Genomic DNA, 24716 nt, shown 5'->3' with positions numbered 1-24716 from the left:
GTATTATAATACTGTCAGTGTGATATGAGCCTACGGAATGTAGCGAAGAACCGCACACAGTGGGCACACTTTCTGCTAATGTTGGACACACATGACGGTACCTGCGTGTCCAGTACTCTCCACTTCGGTGTCTGCAGTTTTAAAAACGGGAGAGGAAAAGGTGGTGGTAAGACAAGGGGAACACTGGCTTGAGCAGGTCCATACCACACTCCCTACCTGGGAAACCTCGTTCGTGGTTACCGTCAGCTTGGCTCCGGCGCCAAAGCCGGCCTGTCCCTCTATAAAGGCGAGCTGTGGACGCCACCTGCCTTCACAGCCACAGCGTGACGACAAGGATTCGAGGACCAGTGGCCTCGCTCCTGTTTTTTAAATGTCTCTTCGGTGGCCCTGGAAGGGCTAGGGGCCGCAACTGGGTCAGAAAGGACACTCAGGAGCTAAGGGCTCCTGCCCGCTGGCCAGCCCGGTGCGGTCCTCTCCAGACCCCAGGAAAGCCGCGCTCCGGAGCCACAGCTCCACGTGGCCACGCCGGGGGTGGGGACGAGGACCTCGAGAGCCTGGTTTCACAGCCGTGTTACGCAACAAGCCTACCGCCGTCTTCCTCACCCCAATCGTGCAGGGGGCGGTTGGCGCTGAGGAGCTCCCGGCAGCCAGCACTGCGCCCCGGTGCGCGAGCGCACACGGCAGCGCCCCCGCCGCCCCACGGTGAGGCCCGCGCGGGCGCGGTACACAGGGTCCCCGAGGCCCCACGCCCGGGGTCCGCGGCCACCGGCACTTAGCCCGTAACAGGTCTCGGGGACACAAAGCGCCTCCGCCAAGAGCCGAGGTCGGGGGCGCAGGGAGCTCCCGAAACACCCGGCGCTAGGGACGTGGCCCCGGGTTCCGCTCCACGCTCCCCAGGCGCCGCCGTCCGCTGCCCTCGGGCGGGCGCTGGTCTTCACGGGCGCCGGGGAGCGACCGGGGCCGCGGCCGGCCAGGGAGGGACGCGGAGTGGCAGCCGCGCCGGGCGGGGGGGGGGGGGGAACGGGGCCGTGTCAGGGGCGGGGCCGCAAGGAGCCCGCCCCGGTCGGCCGCAACCATTGGCTAAAGCCGGGGGCGGGCACGGGCTCGGGTGCGGCGATTGGGGCGGCGGCCGCCCGTCAGGGGGCTGGCGGGCGGCGACGTCGCGCGGCGCTCGGAACTGACCTACTAACACACATCTCTCGGCGCGGCCACGGCGCCGCGTACCCGGCGCACAGCCTGCCTCCCGCGCCGCGCCCTCGCCACCGCCCGCCGCGGCCCCGGAGGCCCGGCCCGGCCCGAGCGAGGCCCGCTGGCGGCTCCCGGCCGCCCCTTTCTTCTCCGCGCCGGCCCGAGAGCAGGAACACGGTAAGTGCTCCGCCCACCGCCGGCCGGGCCCGGAGCCTGCGCCGCTCCCGCTCCCGAGCGCGCGGCCGGCCCGGGCGCGGGGTCGCCGCGGCGGCGCCGGAGGCGCGGGGCGCGCGTTCCGGAAACTTTTGCTGCCCTGTCAGCTCGGGACTCGCTGCCCAGAGGCGGCGGTGCGAGTGCGGCGGCTCACGTAGTCCGGCGGGCTCGCCCCTTGCTATTGCATAATGTTCCGGGGTTTCGGGAACGCCGGTGTTCTGCGGAGCGGGCGCCGGCAGGCTGCGCCCTCCCACAGGAGCACAGACGCGCCGGGCAGAGGCCGAGCTCAGGGCGCCCCAACCGGGCTTGAGGGAACGGGAGGCGGCGCGGTGGGGCGGCCGTGGGTGTCGGCGCCGCTCACGGATCTTTTTCACCCTGTTGTCCTCAGCCTGTTTTACAAGCCCTCGGGAAGGTTGTGGATTTGTCCTTTTTTATATTGCATAATCTGCCCACGGTGAAATGTTGGCACGGACTACGGGCCGGTTGTGGGAATGTGCGCATCTGGGTGGAAGGATCGGGTAATTTTAGCGCAGCGTTGGGCTTTGGATCGTTATTTACATTTATAACCAACCCCAAATAAACCTGTTTATAAAACGGTCTGCACAACTTGAAAAGAAGTGTTTCTGGGGGTAGAATACTGATCTTGGGTATTGGAGGCGAGGGGGAGGGGGTCGCTCCTTGAAAGGTTCCGAGCTGTTATTTTTAAATCTGGGACCAACCATTGTGACGTTTATCCCCTGGGCTTCCTAATTGTAATGCATTCCATCGGATCAGCCCTTTTTCTCACCTTATTGTCATTGCTTTTTCAGACTCAAGACAGATAACATAATAGTTTCCTGGAAATGTTACATTATGTAACTGCCGAATTTGCTGGCAGTGAGAGTAGAAAGAGGGAGCTAATTACGTGATTTTATAATCTTGCTACAAAGAAAGTAGAACAATCTCAGCGTTTAAGATGTCACTATAACAGGGTTTTTTTAAAGGATATTTTAAACAGCAAAGTAGACAAGCGGCTAAGCATTGCGTTAGCTCATGCTGCCAAATGTGGGTCTTTCGCCCTAAATGAAATGTGCGTTCTTCTAAATTTTCTAAATTTAGCCCTATCACATTTTAACAATTGTGGCCTCGGTGCTATTTCTGGTGTTTTCTCCAGGGCTGTGTGCAAATACAAGTTCAAGGCCATTTGCTGTAGTTTTAACTCCACGCCTTCGGAGACCTTTGATAAGATTGTATTTTTAGGAAGGCATTTCGCAGCGCCCAGGGGTTTGCTGGATGCTGACGCCCATTTATCTTTTTAAAGGACACTTTAGGAAACTGCTGTTCTCTGAGAACAGCGGGGAATGGCCAAGTGTCATCTTCTGTTCATGGCTTTTGTAAATACAACAGCTAATGAGGTCAGAAGTGTTTATTTCGCATCGTATTTTTTTTCCTCCAGACAACGATTTATGGGAAACAAATATGGGTTAGTAGATTGTATTTTGTCTGGATAACCTAGTTTTATTCATGTGAGGGTACATGAATATGTGAAGTACCCAGATATTTAGTTTCTTTCTAGGAGCCTATGCGGTGTAGTTATGTGAAGATACATGTATATAATAACATGCATATGAACATTTCTTTCCTTAACGTAATATTTAAATAGTTAAAGTGTGAAGGATTTGGGGGCCGAGGGAGTGGGGGGAAATCATAGAGATTCATCTCTAGAACAAATTCTGTTACTCTGAATGATTGCGGTTCTTTTGCAAGAAGCCCCCAGCGTCAGACCCCAACCTACTTGGTGAGCTCGGGCGGGAGCCCCGGGCCTGTAGGGGGCCGCGCGGCGCCACCTTCGGCTCGCGACCTCCAGGGGCGCTTCGCCCCCACCCGGTGGGCGCCCCTCCCTGCCAGCCGAGGTCTGTGAACCAGGAGGCCGCGGACGGGCGGGGACCTTGAGGGGGACGCGCCCCGGGCGGCTGCTGGACTCTGGCTGCTCGTGGCCAGCCGGCTCCCAGCCCCTCCCGCATTCCTTTGTTCTGGCGTGGGGGTCCTGGCGCCGTGAGGCCCCACTGCGCCGCCCACCCCGCGGAGGCGGGTCTCGGGGAGCTGCAGGCGACTGCGGGGACGCGTGAGTGCGCCCGGGCCGAAGGGGACATCCAGGGCGGGCCCAGGCCTTCGAAGGCCGCGTTTCTGAAGCCGCAGACACCTTTGTTCAGAAGCCTGCTGCGTTTCAGAGCCAGGCGCTCCTCCGTCGTTCACGTAGGGAAAGAGGCTCCTGGTGTCTGCAGCAGCTGGGACAGAGGACCCTCCGAGGTTGGTAGGGATGGAAAGGAAGGGCCCAGCTTGATTGTTTCTTGTTTAATTTTTAAAATCTTTATTTGGTCTGAGGCTAACAAGAACGCGGGTCCACCAAGTTCAGAATAAAACAAAACCGCAACCCTGTATAGCCACTGCTGTCCCACGCTAAAAGTGCCGCACAGGGCTTTCACCCCGGCTTGACTTCTAGGACTGGACTCATGCACGTGGATTTACACTGAGTTCCAGAGGCCACGGGATCTACCCTTTGTTGAAAACAGACCGAAGGCCTGGCTTCCGGGGAATCCTGTGGACACCCCTTCCCCAGTCAATTTCCCCCTTATTGCCGACTGCTTTTCCTTAGGGGGAGCTTTGATGCTGCCCCATTTCCACCGGCCTCCGGGGTAAACCAAAGAAATAAAACCTGTGAAGGGAGCCGGGCAGTTAAAGGATGCATGCTGACCAGGACCCTGAGCTCCTGTGAGGAATTCACCGTCATTTTCCTGTGCCTGAGCCTCTGGGCGGTGACTGAGGGTTGATGTTGGTGTTAGACCTGTGAAAGCCTGTTTTGAGATAATTTCTTGTTAAAATGGTGGATTGCTTTTCTTCTGAAAATAAGTGTTAATTTCAAGTGGAAGGGAATTTCTAGTAGGGTCAGAGGCCCTCAAATGCCCTAGTTCCCGGGTTGGTGTTTTGGGGAAGTTTGAAGAAAAAAGAATTGCTGTTGGTAGAAGAGCCAGGCCCTGTCCAGTTCTCTGGAACTTTCTATGACCTGTATCCTTGGGCCTGAGTGCCCACTGCTTCTAAAAGGAGGCCTGAGGTCAGCAGGGGCTGGTTAGGGGGTGCTCGGCTTTGTGTGGTTGAAAACTAAGGCCAAGCCCTCCCAGACTGAGTTTTTGACTCACCTAAAATTAAATTTCACCCAGTTCACACTGATACTTGCAACACACGACAGAGCTTCAGAAAGAATGGTGAAAAGCTAGAACCGTATTACCTTCATCATTACCTTCACACTGGTCATTCTTCAGAATTGAGGTTGACTAAACACTGCAGGTGCCAAGCACAGCTGGAGGACTGTCCCTGTGTCCATTTTATACACAAGGAAGTGGGAGTTCGGGAAAATTCACCAGTAGTAACCCAAGCCCAGAGCTTAAAAGATGGGCAGCTGTGCATGTCATCCCCCTCCCTTCTATTCCATCCCTTCAGTGAGCATGAATGCAAGATCACTGTAGTTTTTGAAACAATTTCCTTTCTGTGTTAGAGCTTATCTTGGTGAAGTGCGATTATAACATCACTATGATGCAACACCCTGGAAATTAATACGCTCTGTGAGAGCCCTTTCACACGTTGAGCAACGCCTGACTCACCCTGCTTGGACTGTTCCAGTTGACCTTCCCCTTGTCAGTAGAGGCAATTCTGAAATGCAGATGTGGCTGGGGCATGGGGTGGAAAAGGTGCAGTCATAGTGCCTCAGCTTTATTTTTACCCAAGTTAAAAATCGCACATACTTCATCATTTCCATTGTAATCCAGATGGCGTTGATACTGTTAAAAGTTGAGTATTTTTAATTTCTGTTGAATGAGCACACATTGGGATTCAATTCAAATATAACAGAAACAATGTCATTGAAATTTCCTATAATCCTCACTTTGTTGTTTTTGTAAGGTTTGTCTGTATTTCACAGGGTTAGCACATTGTTTGGTATCCTGTTATTTTTCTAAATTATATTTCAGTTGATTTTTATCCAGATTGGACTTGTATGAGAATGTTGCAATACACTGACCTTTGATCACAGACATTACATAAGTTTCACAGTTTCAAAATGAATTTTTATTACCATCACTCCAATTATCTTTCACATTTCTTTGCAAATAACTTTCCTGTAGTTAAAATTTTTTTCATACAGTTTTAATTAGAGAGCATAAGCTTGTTTTTAAGTTTAGTAGGGATTTACTAGATGCCATTCATTAATAATCTGTGCTTTGAGGCCTCAGTTTCATTGCAATAGAGTGATGTTTATAAGCCTTTTAGTTATCAGAACATGGTATCTTTTATTAACTTTCGGGGGATCTTAAACTGTAATTAAGTGGCCTTCAAATAAACCTTAAAAATAAACATTTTTTAATCCACTGTATTCATAAGGCACATAGTAAAATCAGTGACATTTGCAATCATCTGCTGAAGGGAAAAGTTAACGAGAAATTAAAAAGTCATCCTAGGGAGAATTAGGATGATTCTTCTGAACTTTCTCTACCCTGTCCCTCCCCAGCCCACACCATTTCCCCCCAGCATTTTTCTGTATTCCATATAGTAAGTACTTGTTCATCACAGCCCTCAACTAGGTGATTGAGGGTTTGCTGGTGTTCCTTAAGATTTCTGATTAGTTGCTAGGCCGGTCAGTTATCTTTTCAGACATTTCAAGAAGAGTCGTGATCTCCATTTTGAAGTTTCTGTAGATTTAAAAAATATATATTACTATTCCACCTGCCCGCCCACCATTATTCTCCTTCTGTAGTGGAGAGTATCTCTCTTTTTCAAGACATGAAGTGAATTGTTTTTTATTTTAGGGTACTGGGAATTGAACCCAGGGCCTTCGCATCAAACTACACACCCACTCTTTTTATTTTTACTTTGAGACAGGGTCTTGCTAAATTGCCCAGGCTGTACTCCTCTTTGCCTCAGCCTGGCAGAGTGCTGGAATTACAGGCATGTGCCACCACAGCCAACTGATTGTCTTTATGTGCTGTTGTGCCTACTCTTCTTCTATACAATTTTCAGAATTAAGTTCATTGTGCATTAGGTTACAAACATCAGTCTCTTACAAAGAATGTCAAAATGCACTTGCATATTTCAGTTACTGAGTTGCGTCAGTGCTGTGATGAAATGCAATATGGTTATTTTTATTAACTTTAAATCCAAATTTCAAATAGATGTTTGTTGAACATGAAATATTTTCATTTATAGTAAGTTCAATCAGGTTCTGAAACACTTATTTGCAGATGTACCCAAATAGGAAATAAGTAGGTCAGCGTTTAGCTGTGGTGGAGTAAATGCTGGCAAAGTGTGTGTGGTGGGGCACGTACCTGCACTCCTTGTCCTGGTCCAGTGCATCTTTCTCTAACGTGAGGTTTAGTTTCTTACTTGACGCAGAATGATATTATCAGATGTGGGGGACAGCTAGAGAATTTTACTGTAGATTTCTCCATTTGAAGAGCCTTTTCCTTTGAAGTGAGATTAGAAAATTCCCTTGCAACTTCAGTGTTTCTGACTAAACTTTTGCATCCTCCATCCTCCCACCGTTGAACATGTGAGTTCTTTTATTTTGCTTTTAAATACTAGATTCCCTTATTACTCATAAAAATAAAGCATTTCAATGATGTAAACATCCTGGATTTTACCCACAGTTTAAAAAAAAGTATAGGCTAACATTTTGCTAGTATTGTTAGTTTAAAAGTATAAAGAGCTACAAAATTGATAGGTTAATTTTTGTTTCTCGTGAAAATGGCACTTACCTAAAAAAAAAAAGCAGCTGCCTTCTTAGTGGAGAGATAGATGATTTATAGTTTAACATAGCTTAGGTGTATCATAAAAACAACTTTTTCTTTAATGGTATTTATGTTAACATCTGAGAGAGTTAACAATACATTCAGAAAATAGAGGAAAATGAGACATCTTTCTGTAAAAATCTTTGCAAAACATTATATCAAATCATACTTCATCGTATATTGACAGAATGTTAAAATCAAAATATATTATAGAAGCAGTTGCAACAACAGATGCCCTTTAAGAGATAATTACTCACAACATGTTTCATAGTGGAATAGAAGGTCTGAGATATTGGTAAGATTTTAGATGCTTCAAACAAATTTATTCTCTTCTGTCTGGGAAAAAGAGTGAACTATCCAACATTATTTCTGTGAGGCATCAAGTAGAGAAGAAAGAAGATACAGTTCTTAAATACTAAGTAACTTGTCAAGGATAAATTTGATTTACAGCTTAGGTTGTAAACTTGTATTTGTTGGGAGGAATTTCTGAATCAGGTCTTTTCATCACAAGCAGTGTTTGGGGCATCCGACTTAATAAGCTCAGCAGCTGTAGCAGCAGTGTGATGTTAAGAGAGGCATGGGGCAGTGACAGCACCGTCACCGTCACTTTAGTGTGGAGAAGCGTCTCAGCTGGTACGTGCAGGCTCCACTCTCACAGCTTTCTTTTCATTTGTGTTCTTAAGAAGCAGTTGTATCACCTAATAGGCGTAATGGAGTTAACCATGCCAAATATCCAAACATCACAGAATTGGCATTTAGGGCCAGTTATTCATCAGAGAAACATAAGCAATGACTAATGTACCATGGCATTAAATGTTGATTCAAAAAGATGACGCACAGATGAAGTAATTGTTAAATTAATCATAAAGGAAAATACTGAGATTTGAAATAAAGTCATCAGGTTAGCATATATGCTGATGTTTTTAGAAGGTGTTGTAAATGACCTTTGCATCAGCTTTCATTTAAGTTTATTATTAAAGGATATAAACAGTCTGGACCCTGCTCTGTTAACTGCTGTGTGATCTCAGGCTGGTCACAGTCTTTTGGCCTCTCCTCTATGAAATGAGAGGCTAGAGTCAGGGAGATACCGCCACTGCCCTTGTTGAAAACAGATGCACATTTGGTTTTTTGTGGAAAAGAAGTCACAGGTGACAATGTCCACAGCTTTTTCCCTGTTTTGACATAGGTAGTATCTAAGAGATAAAATTTCCTCAGAGATATGAAAATAAAGTTTTCTTGCTTCATTAAGTACCAGCTTCCCCTGAGGAAGATGGAAAACACTTCTAGGTGCTACCTGTGTTGGGTTAGGACAGTATCTGCAGTTAGGACAAGATCTAATGTGCCCTGGTGATGGTGCGTATGTGACTCAGAAATGAGGGTGACTGGGGAGGGACTGCATGTATCCGAGACCACAAGACTGGGCTGCAGGGATTGGAGCCCACCCCGGGCTGGGATCTCAGCTTTCCCACCGAATGAGCTGTGTGGTACTAGACGAGTGGCATCACCTCTTTGAGCCTTAGCTTTCTCATCTGAAAGTGGTTGCTGTGAAAGTCAGTGAAATAAAGCAGCTCAGCCCACCCCTCCTGGGGGTGGGGGGGCACCTCAGTACACCAGTGGTTATTTTTGTTACTGTCACTGTACCAAACAGGCAGCACTATTGAAAGTGACCACCCTGTCCTGCAGGCCCCGTGCCAGTGCAACCCTAAGCCTGAACCTTGGCCCTAGCTCAGCACTCAGTACAAGTAGGCGCTGCATGTATGTTATATAAATCCAGTATAATAAAGAGACTCCACTAAGAAGTGAAACACCCCCTTTAGGATTCACACAGAAATATTTTTTAAAACCATGCAAAAGTTTTGTTGGGCCGGGGATTTAGCTCAGTGGTTTTGCCGCCTGCTGCGCAAGCGCAAGGACCCAAGTTCGATCCCCAGTACCAAAAAGAAAAAAACCATGCAAAAGTTTTGTAGTTATCAGACATTGTTCTGTAAGGTGGATGGGTGGTCATCAATACAGCATTGAGCACCTAATTCCTTCAGTTCGTTGCTGGAATACAAATATATTTTAATATTAGCCCAAGACCCCTTCACAGGAGCATAAAGGCAAATGCTTAGAAGATGCACAGTGTACAAAACCAGCACCTCCACATTACCCTACAATGCTGATAAACTCCACTCCCACAAGATTCTTTGATAAATAATACAACAAGAAATGCCCTAGCAGAGTGTGTGATTTGCCGATGGAGTTACAAAAGCAGTGAGTTGTATACTTTCATAGTAACAGGCAGTGAGCTGCAAGTGGGAAGAAGCTGAAAAAGAAACGAGTCTTTCTATAAGACTGCTGTTTTGTTTTGTTTTGGAGTTGTGTGTTTTGCAGTGCTGGGGATTGAACCCAGGGGGGCTGATCCCAGCCTATTATGATCATTATTGTTATTATTACTATGATTATTATTTTATTTTATTTTGAGACAGCCTCACTTAGTTGCCTAGTTAGCCTTAAACTTGAGATCCCACTGTCTCAGCCTCCCACGTAGCTAGAATTACAGGGTGTTCAGGTTTAATGTACCAACAAAATTGTAGAGATGAAAAATCCAATGTACCTTATTTAGACATGTAGAAGAAAAAGGTTAAGGAAATTTTAAGATGAAATTATTATTTTAGTTATTATTTTAGTTAAATGAAAGGATTATTTCCCTACACAGCATGGTGACAGCTGCCAGTCCCCACCTGTACAAGGTTTATACCTGTTCGTCGTGTACACCTGTGGGCCAGGAGGTTGAAAAAGGTTTCAACTTATTCTGTGTGATGAGAAATCACGTAAAGTTTAGGAAGGCTAACCAAGACAGAATGGAGGGGTATGTTAATGAAGTATGATTTTTTTTTTTAAAGAAACAGGAAAGTCCATGCAAGAGATAGACTCTCTCTCAAGTGGAAAAAATAACCAGGTAATGGATTACCAGAATGGTAATGTCCAAGGGGTACAATATGATACTTTTTGTGTGTGTGTGTGTGGTACTGGGGATCGAACTCAGGACCTTGCGCTTAGGGGGCAGGCGGCAGAACCACTGAGCTAAATCCCCAGGCCTACAATATGATACTTAAAAACTAGAAGTTTTAAAAAGTAGTACTAGCCATACAGGGTGGCACATCCCTGTAATACTAGTACTTTGGGAGGCTGAGACAGGAGGATCACAAGTTTTAGCCCAGCCTGGGCAACTTAAAGACTTAGCATGACCCCCTTTTCAAAATATAAAGGTCTTGGGTTTGTTTCCCAGTACTGAAAACAAAATAAAAAGTAGCACCTGAGGATTTAGTGGAGGTTTGAGAAGCACCTTGTGAAAGGTCAAGATCACCATCCTGCATGAGCTGGAATTTCTTTCTCTGTGCTTTGCGTTGATTTCACTTGAAGGGTGAAGACCTAATTCCGAATCGCAGAATACAAACTTCAGCAGGAGGAACGACTCTATTTAATACTGAAAGGAAAATGGGGCTTCATGTTTGAAGATAGAACCGAAGTGGAAATGATAGGAAACGTGTTTTCCTAAGTGATCAATAGAGGTTCCATTTCTGTGACACCACGGCCCACTGTGACGCACTCCTTGCCCTCTGTCCTTTAAAGTGTCATTATCAGAAGACAAACAGAAACTTGGAATTAATAGTCACATGTTTCTCTGAGCTGTGACCAGACATTGCCTGGTGTGTATTGGCTCAGTTTAAAGGAACCCCTTATTCTTTCTGATCTTGGAATTATTACACCATGCCTTCTATTGCTACTGGAAAAGGTAAAAAGAGACTGGCAGGCTTTACCAATTGATAAAGTTGAACTTACTAGTCATTATGAAACTATGTGTAAGACAGAAATAGTGACATAAAACAAAAACATTAAATCTTTTTAATATGGCAGGATGGAGAGTGCCAGTCCGTACAGATGGTCCTAGCAAAGAGTTGCTGGTCAGGTCTACTTTATGAAAAGCATTGACAACTAGAAAATTGGACAGAGAATCAGCATCTAGAAACAGACCCAAACTACCATGAAAGAAGTGTTACTGACCTATAATATGGATTTATTATCTTACATCAGAGCAAGGTCAGGGACCTGGAGGTGTAGCTCAGTGGTAGAGCACTTGCTTAGGATGTGTGAGGCCCTGGGTTTGGTCCTCAGCACCACAATTTAAAAAAATTTAAAAAAGCAAATGTCAGGCCAAATGCACATTATAAATATTTCACTCATGGGAAAAGAAACTAGTTGATGATTCTATGTTTTGAATTCTTGTATTTTATTTGAAACTAATTTATAAAGCTGAAAGAAGTATTTTCCATAATTACATTGTCTTGAGTTTCGAGAGGGTACTCTACTTTTAAAAGAAAAATCCCTTTGAATAGTAAGTGTCCAAAGCTACTATATAACTGCATCCTATTAGGACAGAATTTTCAGGATCCAGAGAAGTACTTTGAAGGCTTCAGTATTTCCTTCTGATAAATAATTTGAAGGAATCAGAAAAAGGGACATTTCTAATCTATAAGCATAGTTGCTTCTGAGGTGCTGGTTGTGTGGAGAGGGTCCTTGTCAACTGAGCGGGGGATGAGTCACTGGGGAGTTTGCAGGGCTGTGAGCCCAGTAGGCAGATGTGATGGCTGATGTCCACGTGAAGATGCAGGTACAGACCAACAACTCAGTTAGTTGTTCATGTAGGTTTTAGTTTTCTGGAAATAAAACTTCAGCTCTGTTTGTGATTTATTCTATTTGATTGCAAAACTTGTTTACAGATATTAGAGAACGTCACTTGTTGGATTTCCTTTGAAAAGGAAGGCATGTTTGCTTAGCAACCATATAAATGTTATCTGAAATAATTCAGAAGTGCCGCAATGTGTGAGTGTTATTTAGAAACTCACCAACCAGGGGCGACCTGTCATTTCCTTCCTGTAGTAGCCCACCCCTGCAGCCACACTGGCCAGTTCTCGTTACACACAGCCATCCTCTGCTTCTCCTGGCTCAAAGGTGGTTTTATCTAGTTCTTTTTCTTACTCTCCTAGACCACACAACCTCCTGCAGATAGGACCTTTATGGCTTTACATAGAGATATTGGAGTACTTCAGTTTTTCTTAAGGTTGCAAACTCTTGGAAGGAAAGAGCTCTGTCTTGTTTATGCTTATATTCTCCAAATGCTTAGCACAATTCCCTATGTGTAATTGGCAACCAACATTTCTCCCAATGAGTAATTATTTATTTTTGTATGTTGCAGATAACCAGAAGACCTTACCCTCTTCAGTAAAAGGAGCATGACAGATTTTCCCCAGAAAGTAGAACACGAGAAGACTGTTGATGGATTTTAAAAGCATTTGAGAATACTGGGAAAATAACTTGTTCTCCTCCACTGTATATATAGGGTAAGGCTGCTTCTGATGCAGCTGAGGAAGATGCAGGCCATCAAAAAGGAGCAGGCATCTGTTGACAGTCCCAGCAACACGGACAAGATGATGGTGCTGACTGCAGCCTTGCCCGAGGTGCCGGAGGACCTGTCCACAGCGGAAGAGCTCCTTCTGGGTGAGGGAAGTGTGGGCAAAAACAAATCTTCTGCCTGCCGGAGGAAACGGGAATTCATTCCCGATGAGAAGAAGGATGCTATGTATTGGGAGAAGCGGCGGAAAAACAACGAAGCCGCCAAACGTTCTCGTGAGAAGCGCAGGCTGAATGACCTGGTTTTAGAGAACAAACTAATTGCACTGGGAGAAGAAAACGCCACTTTAAAAGCTGAACTACTTTCCCTAAAATTAAAGTTTGGTTTAATTAGCTCCACAGCATATGCTCAGGAGATCCAGAAGCTCAGTAATTCCACAGCTGTGTACTTTCAAGACTACCAGACCGCTAAGCCCACATCCGGGAATGCTTTCGGGGATGAGCACGAGCCTGGCCTGGTGTCGGGCAGCTGTATCTCTGTCATCAAGCACTCTCCACAGAGCTCCATGTCTGACATGTCTGAGGCATCCTCTGGGGAGCACGCGCAGGAGAGTCCTGTGCAGGGCAGCTGCAGAAGTCCTGAGAGCAAGTTCCAGGTCATCAAGCAGGAGCCGGTGGAGCTGGAGACCTTCCCAAGGGAGCCGAGAGACGACCAGGGCTCCTATACGGCTGCCATCTACCAGAGCTACATGGGGAGCTCTTTTGCCAGCTACTCACACTCTCCTCCTCTCCTGCAAGTCAACAGATCCTCTAGTAACTCTCCAAGAACCTCCGAGACCGATGACGCGGTGGTGGGAAAGTCCTCTGACGGGGAAGATGAGCAGCAGGTCCCCAAGGGCCCCATCCACTCCTCAGTGGAGCTCAAATGCATGCACACCACGGTGGTGAAAGTCCCCGAGGTGAACTCGTCTGCCTTGCCACACAAGCTTCGGATCAAAGCCAAAGCCATGCAGATCAAAGTAGAAGCCTTTGATAACGAGTTTGAGGCCACTCAAAAACTCTCCTCACCTGTTGACATGACATCTAAAAGACATTTTGAACTCGGAAAGCATAACGCCCCGAGTATGGTACATTCTTCCCTCCCTCCTTTCTCAGTGCAGGTGACGAGCATTCAAGATTGGTCTCTCAGATCGGAACACTGGCATCCAAAAGACCTGAGCGGCAAGACTCAGAGTGGTTTCAAAACTGGAGTGGTGGAAATTAAAGACAATGGGTACAAAGTTTCCGACTCAGAGAACTTGTACGTAAAGCAGGGGATAGCAAACTTATCCGCAGAGGTGGTCTCACTGAAGAGACTTATAGCCACACAACCAATCTCTGCGTCCGACTCTGGGTAGATGACTACTGAGCAGGAGCAGGGCGTTGAGAGAGATGTCATTTGCAATAGATCAGTACTTTTTGTATTACGCTGAGTTTCCACTGGACCTGTGATGTCATTTCACTGTAATGTGCACATGTTGTCTGTTTGGTGTCTGTGTGCACAGACGATGCGGTTAGCTGTGTCCTCACTTTGCCTTGTGTATAGTCAGATAGTCCGTATGATGGTTGTACATACCGAACGTTATTTTTGTTGTTCTGTTATAAAGTGTGTAAGTTACCAGTTTCAATAAAGGATTGGTGACAGACACAGAACTTCTACTCCATTGCGCTTGCTTGATTTGGTAGAGAAAGAACAGACAATTTTAAGTTACAAAAGTAGCTATTGAGGTATCTATATTTTATTTATGTGGAGTAGTTTCATTCTCTGAATAAAGGAGCACTGAAGTGTAAGTTCGGCAAATCATTTGTTTTTCCTAGCTATAAACAGTATTTTCTTGTATTTGAGACCAATTTACTAAATTACTCCCTAATGTATAGTTTTCTGTAAAATTGTTTTCTCTGTATATATTTGTTTTTAAGTAGAAAAATCCACGTTGTTTGGAACCAGCCTGTCCTTAGTCATCCTCCTTTTAAGTATCACACATTCATGTGAATAATTGAGTCACTGACCCACTTAGATGAAAGACTGTTTTAGAAGAGTGGAAGAAAATACGGATGGAGACATTTTCATGTTATTATAAATCTTAACAATTCTAGAATGTAACAGTCTAGGGAATTAAGTTTTCAAAGAATACATCAATTGTCACATACCGACATACGTATAGAGAGAAAGAGAGTTTGTGAGTGTCTAAAACAACTTTTTAAAAAAATTTGTTTCACAAGCTGGGGATGTAGCACAGTGGTAGAGCTCTTGCCTAGCATGCATGAGTCCCTGGGTTCAATCCCCAGCACCACAAAACAAAACAATAAAAAATTGTTAATGAAAAAGAAATAATAGCTCTTTATATTCAGACATTAGTTTACAAATTATAGAAGCCCAGAAAAAGCATCATCTCAATCAGCTGGGATAAGAATGTTCCTGATTATTTGTCCAGGCTGCTCTGCTGTGTCAAGAAGGAAGTGTCACACACAGGCCAGGTGTGCCTCTGATGGCTGCCATCCCTTGTGAGGAGTAGAGTGAGTGCCATCGAGGCAATTTTCTCAGTGGGTGACTACTCCCCAAACACTGTTGACTCACTGCCCTCTTTTCTACTTGAAGTGAGTGAAAGGCATGTGAAGTCACAGCACAGGTGCTGATATCTCAGCCAGCCGTCACCACGGGGGCCCATGGTAAAACAGGCTGGATGACTGAGGGCTCTAAGCCTGCTTCAAGCAAAAGCCCATCTGCGCTGCATTAAACTTCCTGTACTTTCATACTACACAGTGCTTTGCATGGAAAGGAGGTGCCTGTAACACATTCACAACACCCTCTTCGTTCTTTGACCGCAGTGACTACTTTTTTTTCCAAAATTGGGATCCTACAAAAAGTATGTGGCCAAGCTTGGCCATTGGCCTCTCTTCTGTCTTTTATTGGGAAGCCTGAAATAGACTCACCTAAAAATGTAAAGCAAAGGACGGATAAAATACTGAGTAGGAACCAGTCTGAGAGACTTTGGCAGATATGAACTGTAATAGACATCGGATGTAAAGTCAGGTTGCTACATTTAAAAAACTATCCAGACACTGGAGATGTAGCTCAGTGGGAATACATTTGTCTAGGGTGCACAAGGCCCTGGGTTCAGTGCTCAGCACTGAAAAAACAAAACAATGAGGAGAAGAACTATTTATAAGGTAGTTACATTAAGCCCCCAACTTAGGAACATTTGAGTTGCAACCTTTCACAGATAGGAACAGACGTCACATTACTAACATCCGTAGATGCAAACAGATTTCGGAAGTAGCTCACATCTGTGAGACATTGTCACAGTTGTGCTGCTGTGTGCTTATTGTACAGTGCCGTAGTATACAGTAGTACAGTAGAGTTGGGGACTTACTTGTGTGTGTATTTGGCATTTTTATGCTTTACATTGTATATTTGTGTCAAAGGTATATAAGACTCACTTCATCGGACTTACCAACAAATCCAACTCAGGAATGTTCTCTCAGAATAGAGCTCGTTTGTAAGTCGAAGTGGGGGACTGTACTATACCAATAGAGGAAGAAAAGCTTTCGTTTCCTCCTTTGTTATGAGTCAGTGAATGCCCTGTGGAATGTGAAGCAAATGGGATTTCTCTTCTCTGTCCATGGGTGCAGACTTGATAAGAGATACAATAGAAAACATTCCAAAGGAGAGGAGAGATTTCACAGCCATAAAATAGGAGAAAATATTAAGAAAACTATTTACATTTTCCATGAGTGGGCTGAACCTTACATCCTGGGAACTGAAAGAGGGACAAAGAACAAGGATAATAGCAAGAGGGGAGCCCTTGAGTTGTTTCAAGGAAAATCTTTGTGTATCTCAGAACAGCATAGAAGAAAGTACTTGTTTCAAACCATAGCACTTCCCCTGGTTTTGGTTTTTGTTTTAAGACATGGTTTGATGTGTGGCCCAGTCTGGTCTCCAATTCTTGGGCTCAAATCACCTGCCTCAGCCTCCCAGTGCTGGGACTAGAAGTGCCTGCCACCGTGTCCAGCTTCCATGGCCCATATTAATTGCTGAATATCAGCAGTCATTGTGAATATCACCCCAGGGTGACACAGTTTGGGCTGTCTTCCTTTGTGTTACTTTGCCTTATTTCAAGGGAATGGGTTTAAAATTTTACTGCATAAAAGTAAAAGGAGCATCACAACCAGCTATGAATCAAAAAATAGAATAACACTTCTGTCTCACAATGCCAGCTGAGCAGTCTGTGCTACCTCTCCTTGCCACCTAGAGTAGCCCCAGGTGGTAGAAAACATGTTTAAAACCAAATCTATGACTGTACTCAAAAGTAAGACACACTAACCTCAGAGCTCCGAAGGTCTTGGGAATTTCCATAAAGGTGAAATTTCAAAAAGGCAGCTCTCTAGTTGGCCTAAGAATGGAGAGGAAGATGCAGTGAGAAATAGTGGGAAGCCACTCCCAGAGCACCCAGCCCCAGCGCCTGGGTACAAGGAGAGGCCCTGGCTCCCTGAGCAACCAGGTAGGGGGATGTGCAGAGGCAGGACAGTCTCCTGATGGCCAAGCCTGGGCTTAACCTGTAGAGCTGTCCCAGCTTGCAGGTCTGGCCCTGTGCTTGGGATAGGGAAGACCAGCGATAGCTACCACTGGGCCCCAATAGGAGGATGAAGAGTCCCCAACCTGTGAAGGGAGAGAGAAGCTGAGAAAGTATCTAGCATGGCTTTTTTTCTGAGAATGAGCAAAACCACTCTTTAAGCCTCTGCGAATAGTTATGTATTGACTTTATGTCTTTATCTTCAAGGAGCAAATATTCTCAAACAAAAATGTTCATGTGGCTATCCACACAGCTCTTCTAAAAGCTAATCCATCATCAATGGACACCTTTTATCACACAGCCTTTAAAAAAAATACCATGTTACATTTATTTTAAAAAACTAGTAGTATTAAGCTCATTTTTGAAAACTAGAAATTTTCCCTCAAAAATGAGAAACATTGGCAGCATCCACTGGCTTTTGTTCTTGTTTGGGGGCAAGGATGGAATTGCTTAAGAAGTCATGTGATCCCTGGAATGATCTGTGCCTTGTCCTATCAGGCAAGTGCACCAGAAAAGTGTAAATGAGAGACACTTAGCACAGATGTGGAATTGATGGGATACTAAAAATACCAGAGAAATAAGAAAATTCAGAATTATGAACTAGTCAGTCTTAGAAAAATGTGAACTAGAATGTCTATAGGAAGTTCATTTAAAATACAACTGTTTTAAAGACACAATATTTTCCACAGAGGGAATTTTTCCTGATTCTAGTGAATACAGGTGAAGAATTAGAGAACTACGGGAGAAAATGATCAAGATATGGTATGTATACTATATCTACCCTTTCCCCTGAAAAAGTAAATATTAGGTATTGCAAATAGGCACCAATAAAAGGAGGGAATAAAGAAGCAAAGGGATGATATAAGAAAATGTGCTGTATATATAAATTGCATTATTAGTGGGTAACCAGCTAATGTTTCCACGCATGTTATGATGGTTAATCTTTGTCACTTGAATGGATTAACATGTCTACACACGTGATTAGATTGTGAGGGTGCATGTCATCAGTGGGCCACCCATGGATGTGTTCACAGCTGAAGCAGATATTAGGAGTAGGAGAGTCAGGTGGGAAAGTCACACACTGGTGGCATTCTTTGAGAGGTACATTATTTCTCTGGCTCTTCCTCTAGCACACACTTGTACCATGATGTTTCCCCTTTGGAGCCAGCACATCATGGATTGAAACTCTGAAATATAAGCTGAAATAAATCTTTCCTCTGTTGGTTTTTCCCAGATATTTGGTCACAGGAATGAAAAGCTAATACAGAAAATTTGTACCAAGAGGGGGGGAAAACTAATTAAAGATAAGACAGGTGGCAGCAGATGAGCAGTACAGGACAGATGACAGTAGACTGTGACAAAGTAGCACTACTGAGGAAGTCAGGAGAGGGTGGGCATGCTGCTGTGTCTTCTCCGAGGGATACCAGCGTTCTTGATTGCTGAGTACTTACAATGCCATTGGCATGCGAGCAGGAGTATCTGCATCTACTTCAGCTCAGTATCCCAGACAGGTGTGACTGCTTTTTCCAATACCTCAGTTTTGTTGCTTTGACTCACTTGAGAGGGAAAAGGTACTTTGGGAAAAATAGTTGAATAAAGCCCTTTTAAGCCAGACATAGTGACACATTCCTGGAATCCTAGTTACTTACAACAAGTCTTGCTAAATTCCCCAGGCTAGGTTTGAACTTTTGATCCTCCTGCCTCAGCCTACCAGAGTTCTAGGATTACAGGCATGCCCCACCACACCTTGCCATACTTCAACTTTGACAGCCCAGGCCACTAAGACCTGAAGAACATCTTATCTAGATCTCATGCTAATTATTAGTGAAGATGAATTACCACATGGATACTCAGTTCTGGGCCACATGTCATGGTAGAGACATAATAAAAAGAGACAGTGTCTCCATTTGAGGAGTTTTAAATTTGCTTGAGACGGAAAGACCAAAATATTAAAAGCAGCAATAGCTAATGGAGCACACCATCAGGAGATAGGATACGTGTGAAAGAGCATATCCACTAAAGGAACTCAAGAGACCAGAGCTATCTCTAGGGGCAGAGAACTAAAGGCCATTTTATCAATTAAAGAGCTGAGTAGAGGGGAAGTGTTACAGATTGGCAGGAAGGAGGGATTAAGCAGGAGCAATAGGCATGAAAAACCAATATTTTGGCCAACAGTGGATCACACAGTTGATAACCCTAGTGATGTTTTAGCCATCTTTCTTGTGCAAAGACACTGTGGTGGTCCCACAGTGACAAAAATCACCTTGCAACATATTTCTCAGAATATGTCTCCATCAGTGAGCAACTTCCATCTCGGGGAGAGGCAGTAAAGGTGTGCTGTCACTAAAGAAAGTTTATCTGGAGAATTGGTAAGAAATAAAATTCAAAGATAAACATAGGCCCAATGGCCTTAGGACCTTGAATTCCAGGCTTTAAAAATTTACTAACAGGCTTAAAGGGGGCTGAGCAAAGGGTGAATTCACACATGAAGGTCAGGAGAGCAGATGGGAAAGGTAACCCAGAGACCACTAGACTTACAAAGAAAAGAGCTTTATTTGGGCTCACAGTTCTGGTCAAGGTTGAGAGGCCTCCTCTGGTGATGGCCTTCTTGCAGGCAGAGTCTCCAGGGTGGAAGACATCACAGAGCAAGAAACAAGGTGTGTTCCTGTGTGTGCATGCACATGCATGTATGTGTGTGTTCTGGTCTCTCTCCTGCTCCTTATAAAGCCACAGATACTCAGTCACAAGGCTCCACCTTAGCTATTGCAAGTATATACCAATAAAAGGTGGAATAAAGAGAAACAGGCAGGTTTAGGAAAAAATATATATTTTGAAAAACTTGTGACCTTATCTGAACCTAATTGCCTCCCCAAGGCCCCACCTCTAAACACCATACTCCGATTGACTTCCTTACCTTTTGTATTTCCTGTGGGGACACATTCCCCCAACATGAATTTGCAGGGGGACAAAGCAGATTGAAGCCGTAGTAGTGCATGAAAGGTGAAAAGAAAGTACAGCTGGGAGAGATGAACAGGCAAAGGTCTTGAAACAGCCAGTGGGTGAAGCCTTTCAGTGCTGTGTTCCTCTGAATTGTTTTGTGACAAAGCTCAGCATGGGCTGCTGAGCCCCCTCTGTCCTGCCGCTGGACCCGTCTGTAAGTCTGAGCTGCCCACCTGGCCCAGCAGGGGTGAGGAATGTTCCAGAACACCTGCACAGCATGCTCATGTCACAAGATTGAAATGTCTCAAAATACGCTTCGGACCCAACAGTTCCCACTCACTTCTGAAGTTCAGATTTGTACATCCTTTCCTCAGTACTTTCCAGGCAGGCACGACTTTATCCAGAGAAAGAATGGAGAAGAACTAGAAAGAACATCAATGGGAGGAGAAAAGACGAGGTAGAGTAGGTAGGAAGAAAGAGAAAAAAGAAGCAGTAGAAATGGAAGAACAAGTTAGGTTTCTGAGGGGAAAAGGAGAAGAAGCCACCACACAGGCTCCAGGAGGTAGCAGAAGTCAAAGAAATAAGCCAGGCTCAGCAGGCCAGTGAAGGGGATCTACTAGTGAGTTCAGGGAACACATTGTTTTCTGTTCCCAGAACTTGCTAGAACTCCTAGCCTGTCACCCACACAGCATTCCCATCTGGATTGCCTCAGGATAACTGCTTGGGGCCGTATGTCAGGCCAAAGAGTGGCCCAAAACAAGCACCCTGTCCCCTAAGCTCTGTCCAAGGATGGCATCTGCTCTGCTTCTTTGCACAGTTGTTAGCAGTGTGTCTCAGGCCATTGTGGACTTAGGACCAACGACTAACAGGCAATCAGAAATTCACTTGTTTTCCCCTCCTCATAACTGAAAACTGTGTCACTATATGACGTGACAAGCACAGGCAGCCATATAACCATAGGTTCTGCATCTGAAATCCAACCAACCATGGCTCAAAAATATTTCAGAAAAACATTGCAGCTGTACTGAACATATGCAGAGTTTTTTCTTGTAATTTCCCCACAAGTACAGTAGAACAACTGTCATTAAAATTTACATTATGTTGTGTTATAATTAACCCAAAGGTGATACACACAAGAGGGTGTGTGTAGGTTAAATGCCATTTTGAGAAATCAGGCCTGTAATCCCAGCACTCAGGAGGCTGAGGCAGGAGGATCATTGTGAATTCAAGGCCAGCCTGAGCTACATAGTGAGTTCAAAGCCAGCCTGGACTGTATAGCAAGACCTTGTCTCAAATAACCAAAAAAAAAAATTACTATGCCATTTTAGATAAAGAATTTGAGCATGTGTGGATTGTGGTATCCTGGGTGGTCTGAGTCCATGCCCCATGGATGCCAAAGAATGACTGTACTCATCTTTAAAATATAACTGAGAGCTCTGACTTGCACAAGTCCCCCAGCACTTAGGGAATGCTTCAAAATGAATGGGCTGAGTCAGGCTTACTGAAGAAGGTGGATTTTAATGAACCTTAACCTATCCTTAATCTTCTACAAAGTACAGTAAATAAATACCCCAGGTTTCTCCTTTGGTTTGTAGTTACTTTGGTTTGTATGGTGTGCCGGTGCACCTAAAATCCTATCTATGTCACCACAGAGCAACACAGAATAATTAGATAATTCAGGTGAAAGAATTCTGAGTATTTTAATTTTTATATTATAAATGAACATGTTTTTAGAAATATTTCCAACGATGAATGTCATTATGTTGTATACCTAAAATGCACCAATAAAATTAATTTAAAAAAAAAAGAAAATCATGATAATTGTCTGTATTCTCCACTTCACTTGCTGTGAAGACACAAATTAGGATGAAGGTGTGCAAAACACATAGAAAGCTCATTTTCTCTGGGTGGGAGGAATTGTTCTAACACATCTCTAGAGTCATTCAGTGAAGCAGAATCAAGAGCCATGTCATCTTTGTATCCACTGAGTCTGAAAGGAAATGTTCTGTGATGGAGAAAAGTGTGATGTAGTAGCTGGCAACAAGTGACGGGTAAGCAGAAGAAAATACAGCTGATTGTTGGAGCCTGCTCTCTGGGTTTGTCAGTGCGTTGTGTCTGCCAGATTCTCTTACACCTAAGTGCTCTGAATAGATACCAAAAATTGAACCCTACTTTAAATGAATAGAGATTTGTATTTTTGATGAAAAGTTAATAAAGAATGGACTAAAATTGGGTCATTTTGTTCTGAGTAGGGCTTTATGAGAATGCCATGTGCACAGTAAACATGTGCAATCATAGCACTAAGATGAGCACACTCGAAGTGAATCCTGTGCACCCTCCACACCATGGCCTGGGCAGTAGGTAGGATGGGACACCAGGTTGTTCTAGCATCAGACCTGGAAGCTGCTCCAAAGAAACCTTCTGCCCACCCAGAGGGTATTGTTTTCCCTGGGGAGCACTTGTACTCACACAAAGAAGCACAGCAGTCCCAATTTCCCTTCTCCAAGGGGGAATTTTCTAGATCCATAGGGGATGCCTGAAACTGTGGATAGTATTGAACCCTATATCTTACCCATAATTCTTGCAAAACTAGCACAAATTTTTCTTTCACAGTTTTATAGATTTATTCGTAAGAGAGATCTTAGTAACTTAGTGCATGATTTTTGTCTTCTTACTAAGTAGAGAAACTTAACCACTTAAAGGAAGTTCTTCACAGTGTCTCCTTGGTATATTCAAATTGCAAGAATCACTGCTCTTGTGCTTTGGGCCATTATTAAGTAAAATTAAGGTTACTTAAATCCAAGTACTGATACACTGAGAGAGCTGACCTGACAACTGAGACAGCTACTAAGTGACTAACAGTCAGGTAGCATATACAATGTGGCAACGCTGGACAAAAATACAATTCACATTCTGGGTGTGACGGAGTGGGAAGGTACAAGATTTCATCACACTGCTCAGAACGGCATGCAATTTAAAACTTGATGAAATTTTTATTTCTATAATTTTCTATTTAATGTTTCTAGGGTGCTATCGAAAGTAACTAAAAACTCAAAAAGAAACTGCACATAAGGGGACCACAGTATGGGACTCTGTGCTCTTGCAAGATGCTGCCAACGTTAACTGTATTTTGTGCCTTCCTGTGTCCAGTGATGATCCTTGGCAGAGCTCAGCAGGGAAAAAGAAAGTCACTTGTCCAAGCTTACAGAGCTGGTGGGTGGGAGCCAGGATGTGATCACAAGAGCCATGCTCCTTAGTTCTGTGCTCCACGGCCTCATATATGAACTGGTGTTGCTTTTAAAGGTAGAGACAGGGAGAGAGGAAAGCATAATAAATATTTCACCTGCTTAGTTGAGGCCATAACTGTCAGTGCCTGAGGGCTGCTGCCATGATCCTTCATTGCTGAGTCTGCACCATCTGCAGAATGAGCTCCCAAAGCCTGTGCCAAATCACATCCCCTATCTATTGTGTATTTTTCACCTACCTTTTAAACACTTTAGTAGATCCTCCTTTTTACTGATGACAGCTAAACTACTTTGCCTAGAATTTAAGGCCCTCAACATTTTAGCTGGTGCCAACCTTCCTAGCCTCGTCTCCTCTCACCTATGAATTCCAAAGTGTGGGCCTCAACCATCAGTTGGTTTAATGGATTCTAGCCCACTTCCTAAATGAAGGAGCAGGGTACGCACCCACTGTGTACAGTAAATCCACTTGCAACCATGTGAAATCTATATCCTGATGTGTTTCCATACACCATGTGAAATCTACATTTTATTGTAGATGTTAACCAAAGTAGTGAAAGTCACCCCATACTACTGTCACTTGTTATCCAGGGAGCCCTGGAGGCCAAGAGGAGCCTGTCTTTTGAAAGAAAAGGAAGGGAATTGGGCAGTGGTGAGGACTTGGGGCCCATCCCCTTAACTGGGACACCACTTCCTTTCCCCATTATTGGGCTCTTGGCTGGTGAAGGGGTGCTGCTGCTCCCTATACTGTGCAGATATTCTCCTGATCCCCCTCCAGCTTCTCTACACTCGCCTGCCCTGGCATCTATGAGGCCACCATTGCAGTAGCATTTGGGGAAACGTGCTGATGAAACAAAATTAGGACTGTCTAGTTACTTTTCTCATTGCTGAGACAAAATATCCAATACCCAAAGTTAAAGGAAGAAAGGTTTATTTGGCTCACAGTTGGTAGAAGTTTCAGTCCATAGTTGGCTGGCTCCAAGGCAGTGTGGCTTAGCAGAGGGCCATCACAGAGGAGAAACAGTTTATGGCAGGCATAAGACAACAAAAGCAAGCAAGCAAAGGACGACTGCAGCTCTTTCTATCCCTTATATATTATCCAGGCTATCAGGATTAGGATGGTGCCAAACCAGTCACTGAACTGATTTAGTAATCACACACCCTTAATCCAAGCATCACACATTCTAGATTCAGCCACCTCTGAAAAAGCCCCACCTATGACTGCATGAGGCTTTGGGGGAACATCTAGACACAAGCCATAACAGGGACTAAGTTTTTTAACATGATCATTTTGTAGGTAAGATAATGTC

The 24716-nt window shown here is 44.7% G+C and overlaps 1 protein-coding gene across 5 annotated transcripts; it reads left to right on the top strand.

The window, feature by feature from the left end:
* The first annotated feature begins 683 nt into the window (after positions 1–683).
* Nfil3 (nuclear factor, interleukin 3 regulated) lies at positions 684–14303 on the top strand. Of its 5 annotated transcripts, none has more exons than XM_087206374.1 (2): positions 684–702; positions 12457–14303. In XM_087206374.1, exon 2 carries the CDS (start codon positions 12617–12619, stop codon positions 14006–14008), a length of 1392 nt encoding a protein of 463 aa, XP_087062500.1. In that variant the 5' UTR covers positions 684–702; positions 12457–12616; the 3' UTR covers positions 14009–14303. The 5 variants fall into 5 exon arrangements, with proteins under 5 accessions (XP_087062500.1, XP_087062503.1, XP_087062502.1 ...); XM_087206377.1 differs by lacking the exon at positions 684–702 and adding an exon at positions 1196–1365; XM_087206376.1 differs by lacking the exon at positions 684–702 and adding an exon at positions 1527–2863.
* The last annotated feature ends 10413 nt before the right edge of the window (positions 14304–24716 follow it).

The sequence above is a fragment of the Heterocephalus glaber genome, unplaced genomic scaffold, assembly GCF_053883595.1.
Source record: "Heterocephalus glaber isolate CG9 unplaced genomic scaffold, H.glaber_assembly_v1.0 deba00000621, whole genome shotgun sequence".
Taxonomy (NCBI): domain Eukaryota; kingdom Metazoa; phylum Chordata; class Mammalia; order Rodentia; family Bathyergidae; genus Heterocephalus; species Heterocephalus glaber.
The sequence above is the reverse complement of the archived record's forward strand: the minus strand, read 5'-3'. Positions and strand labels throughout refer to the sequence as shown.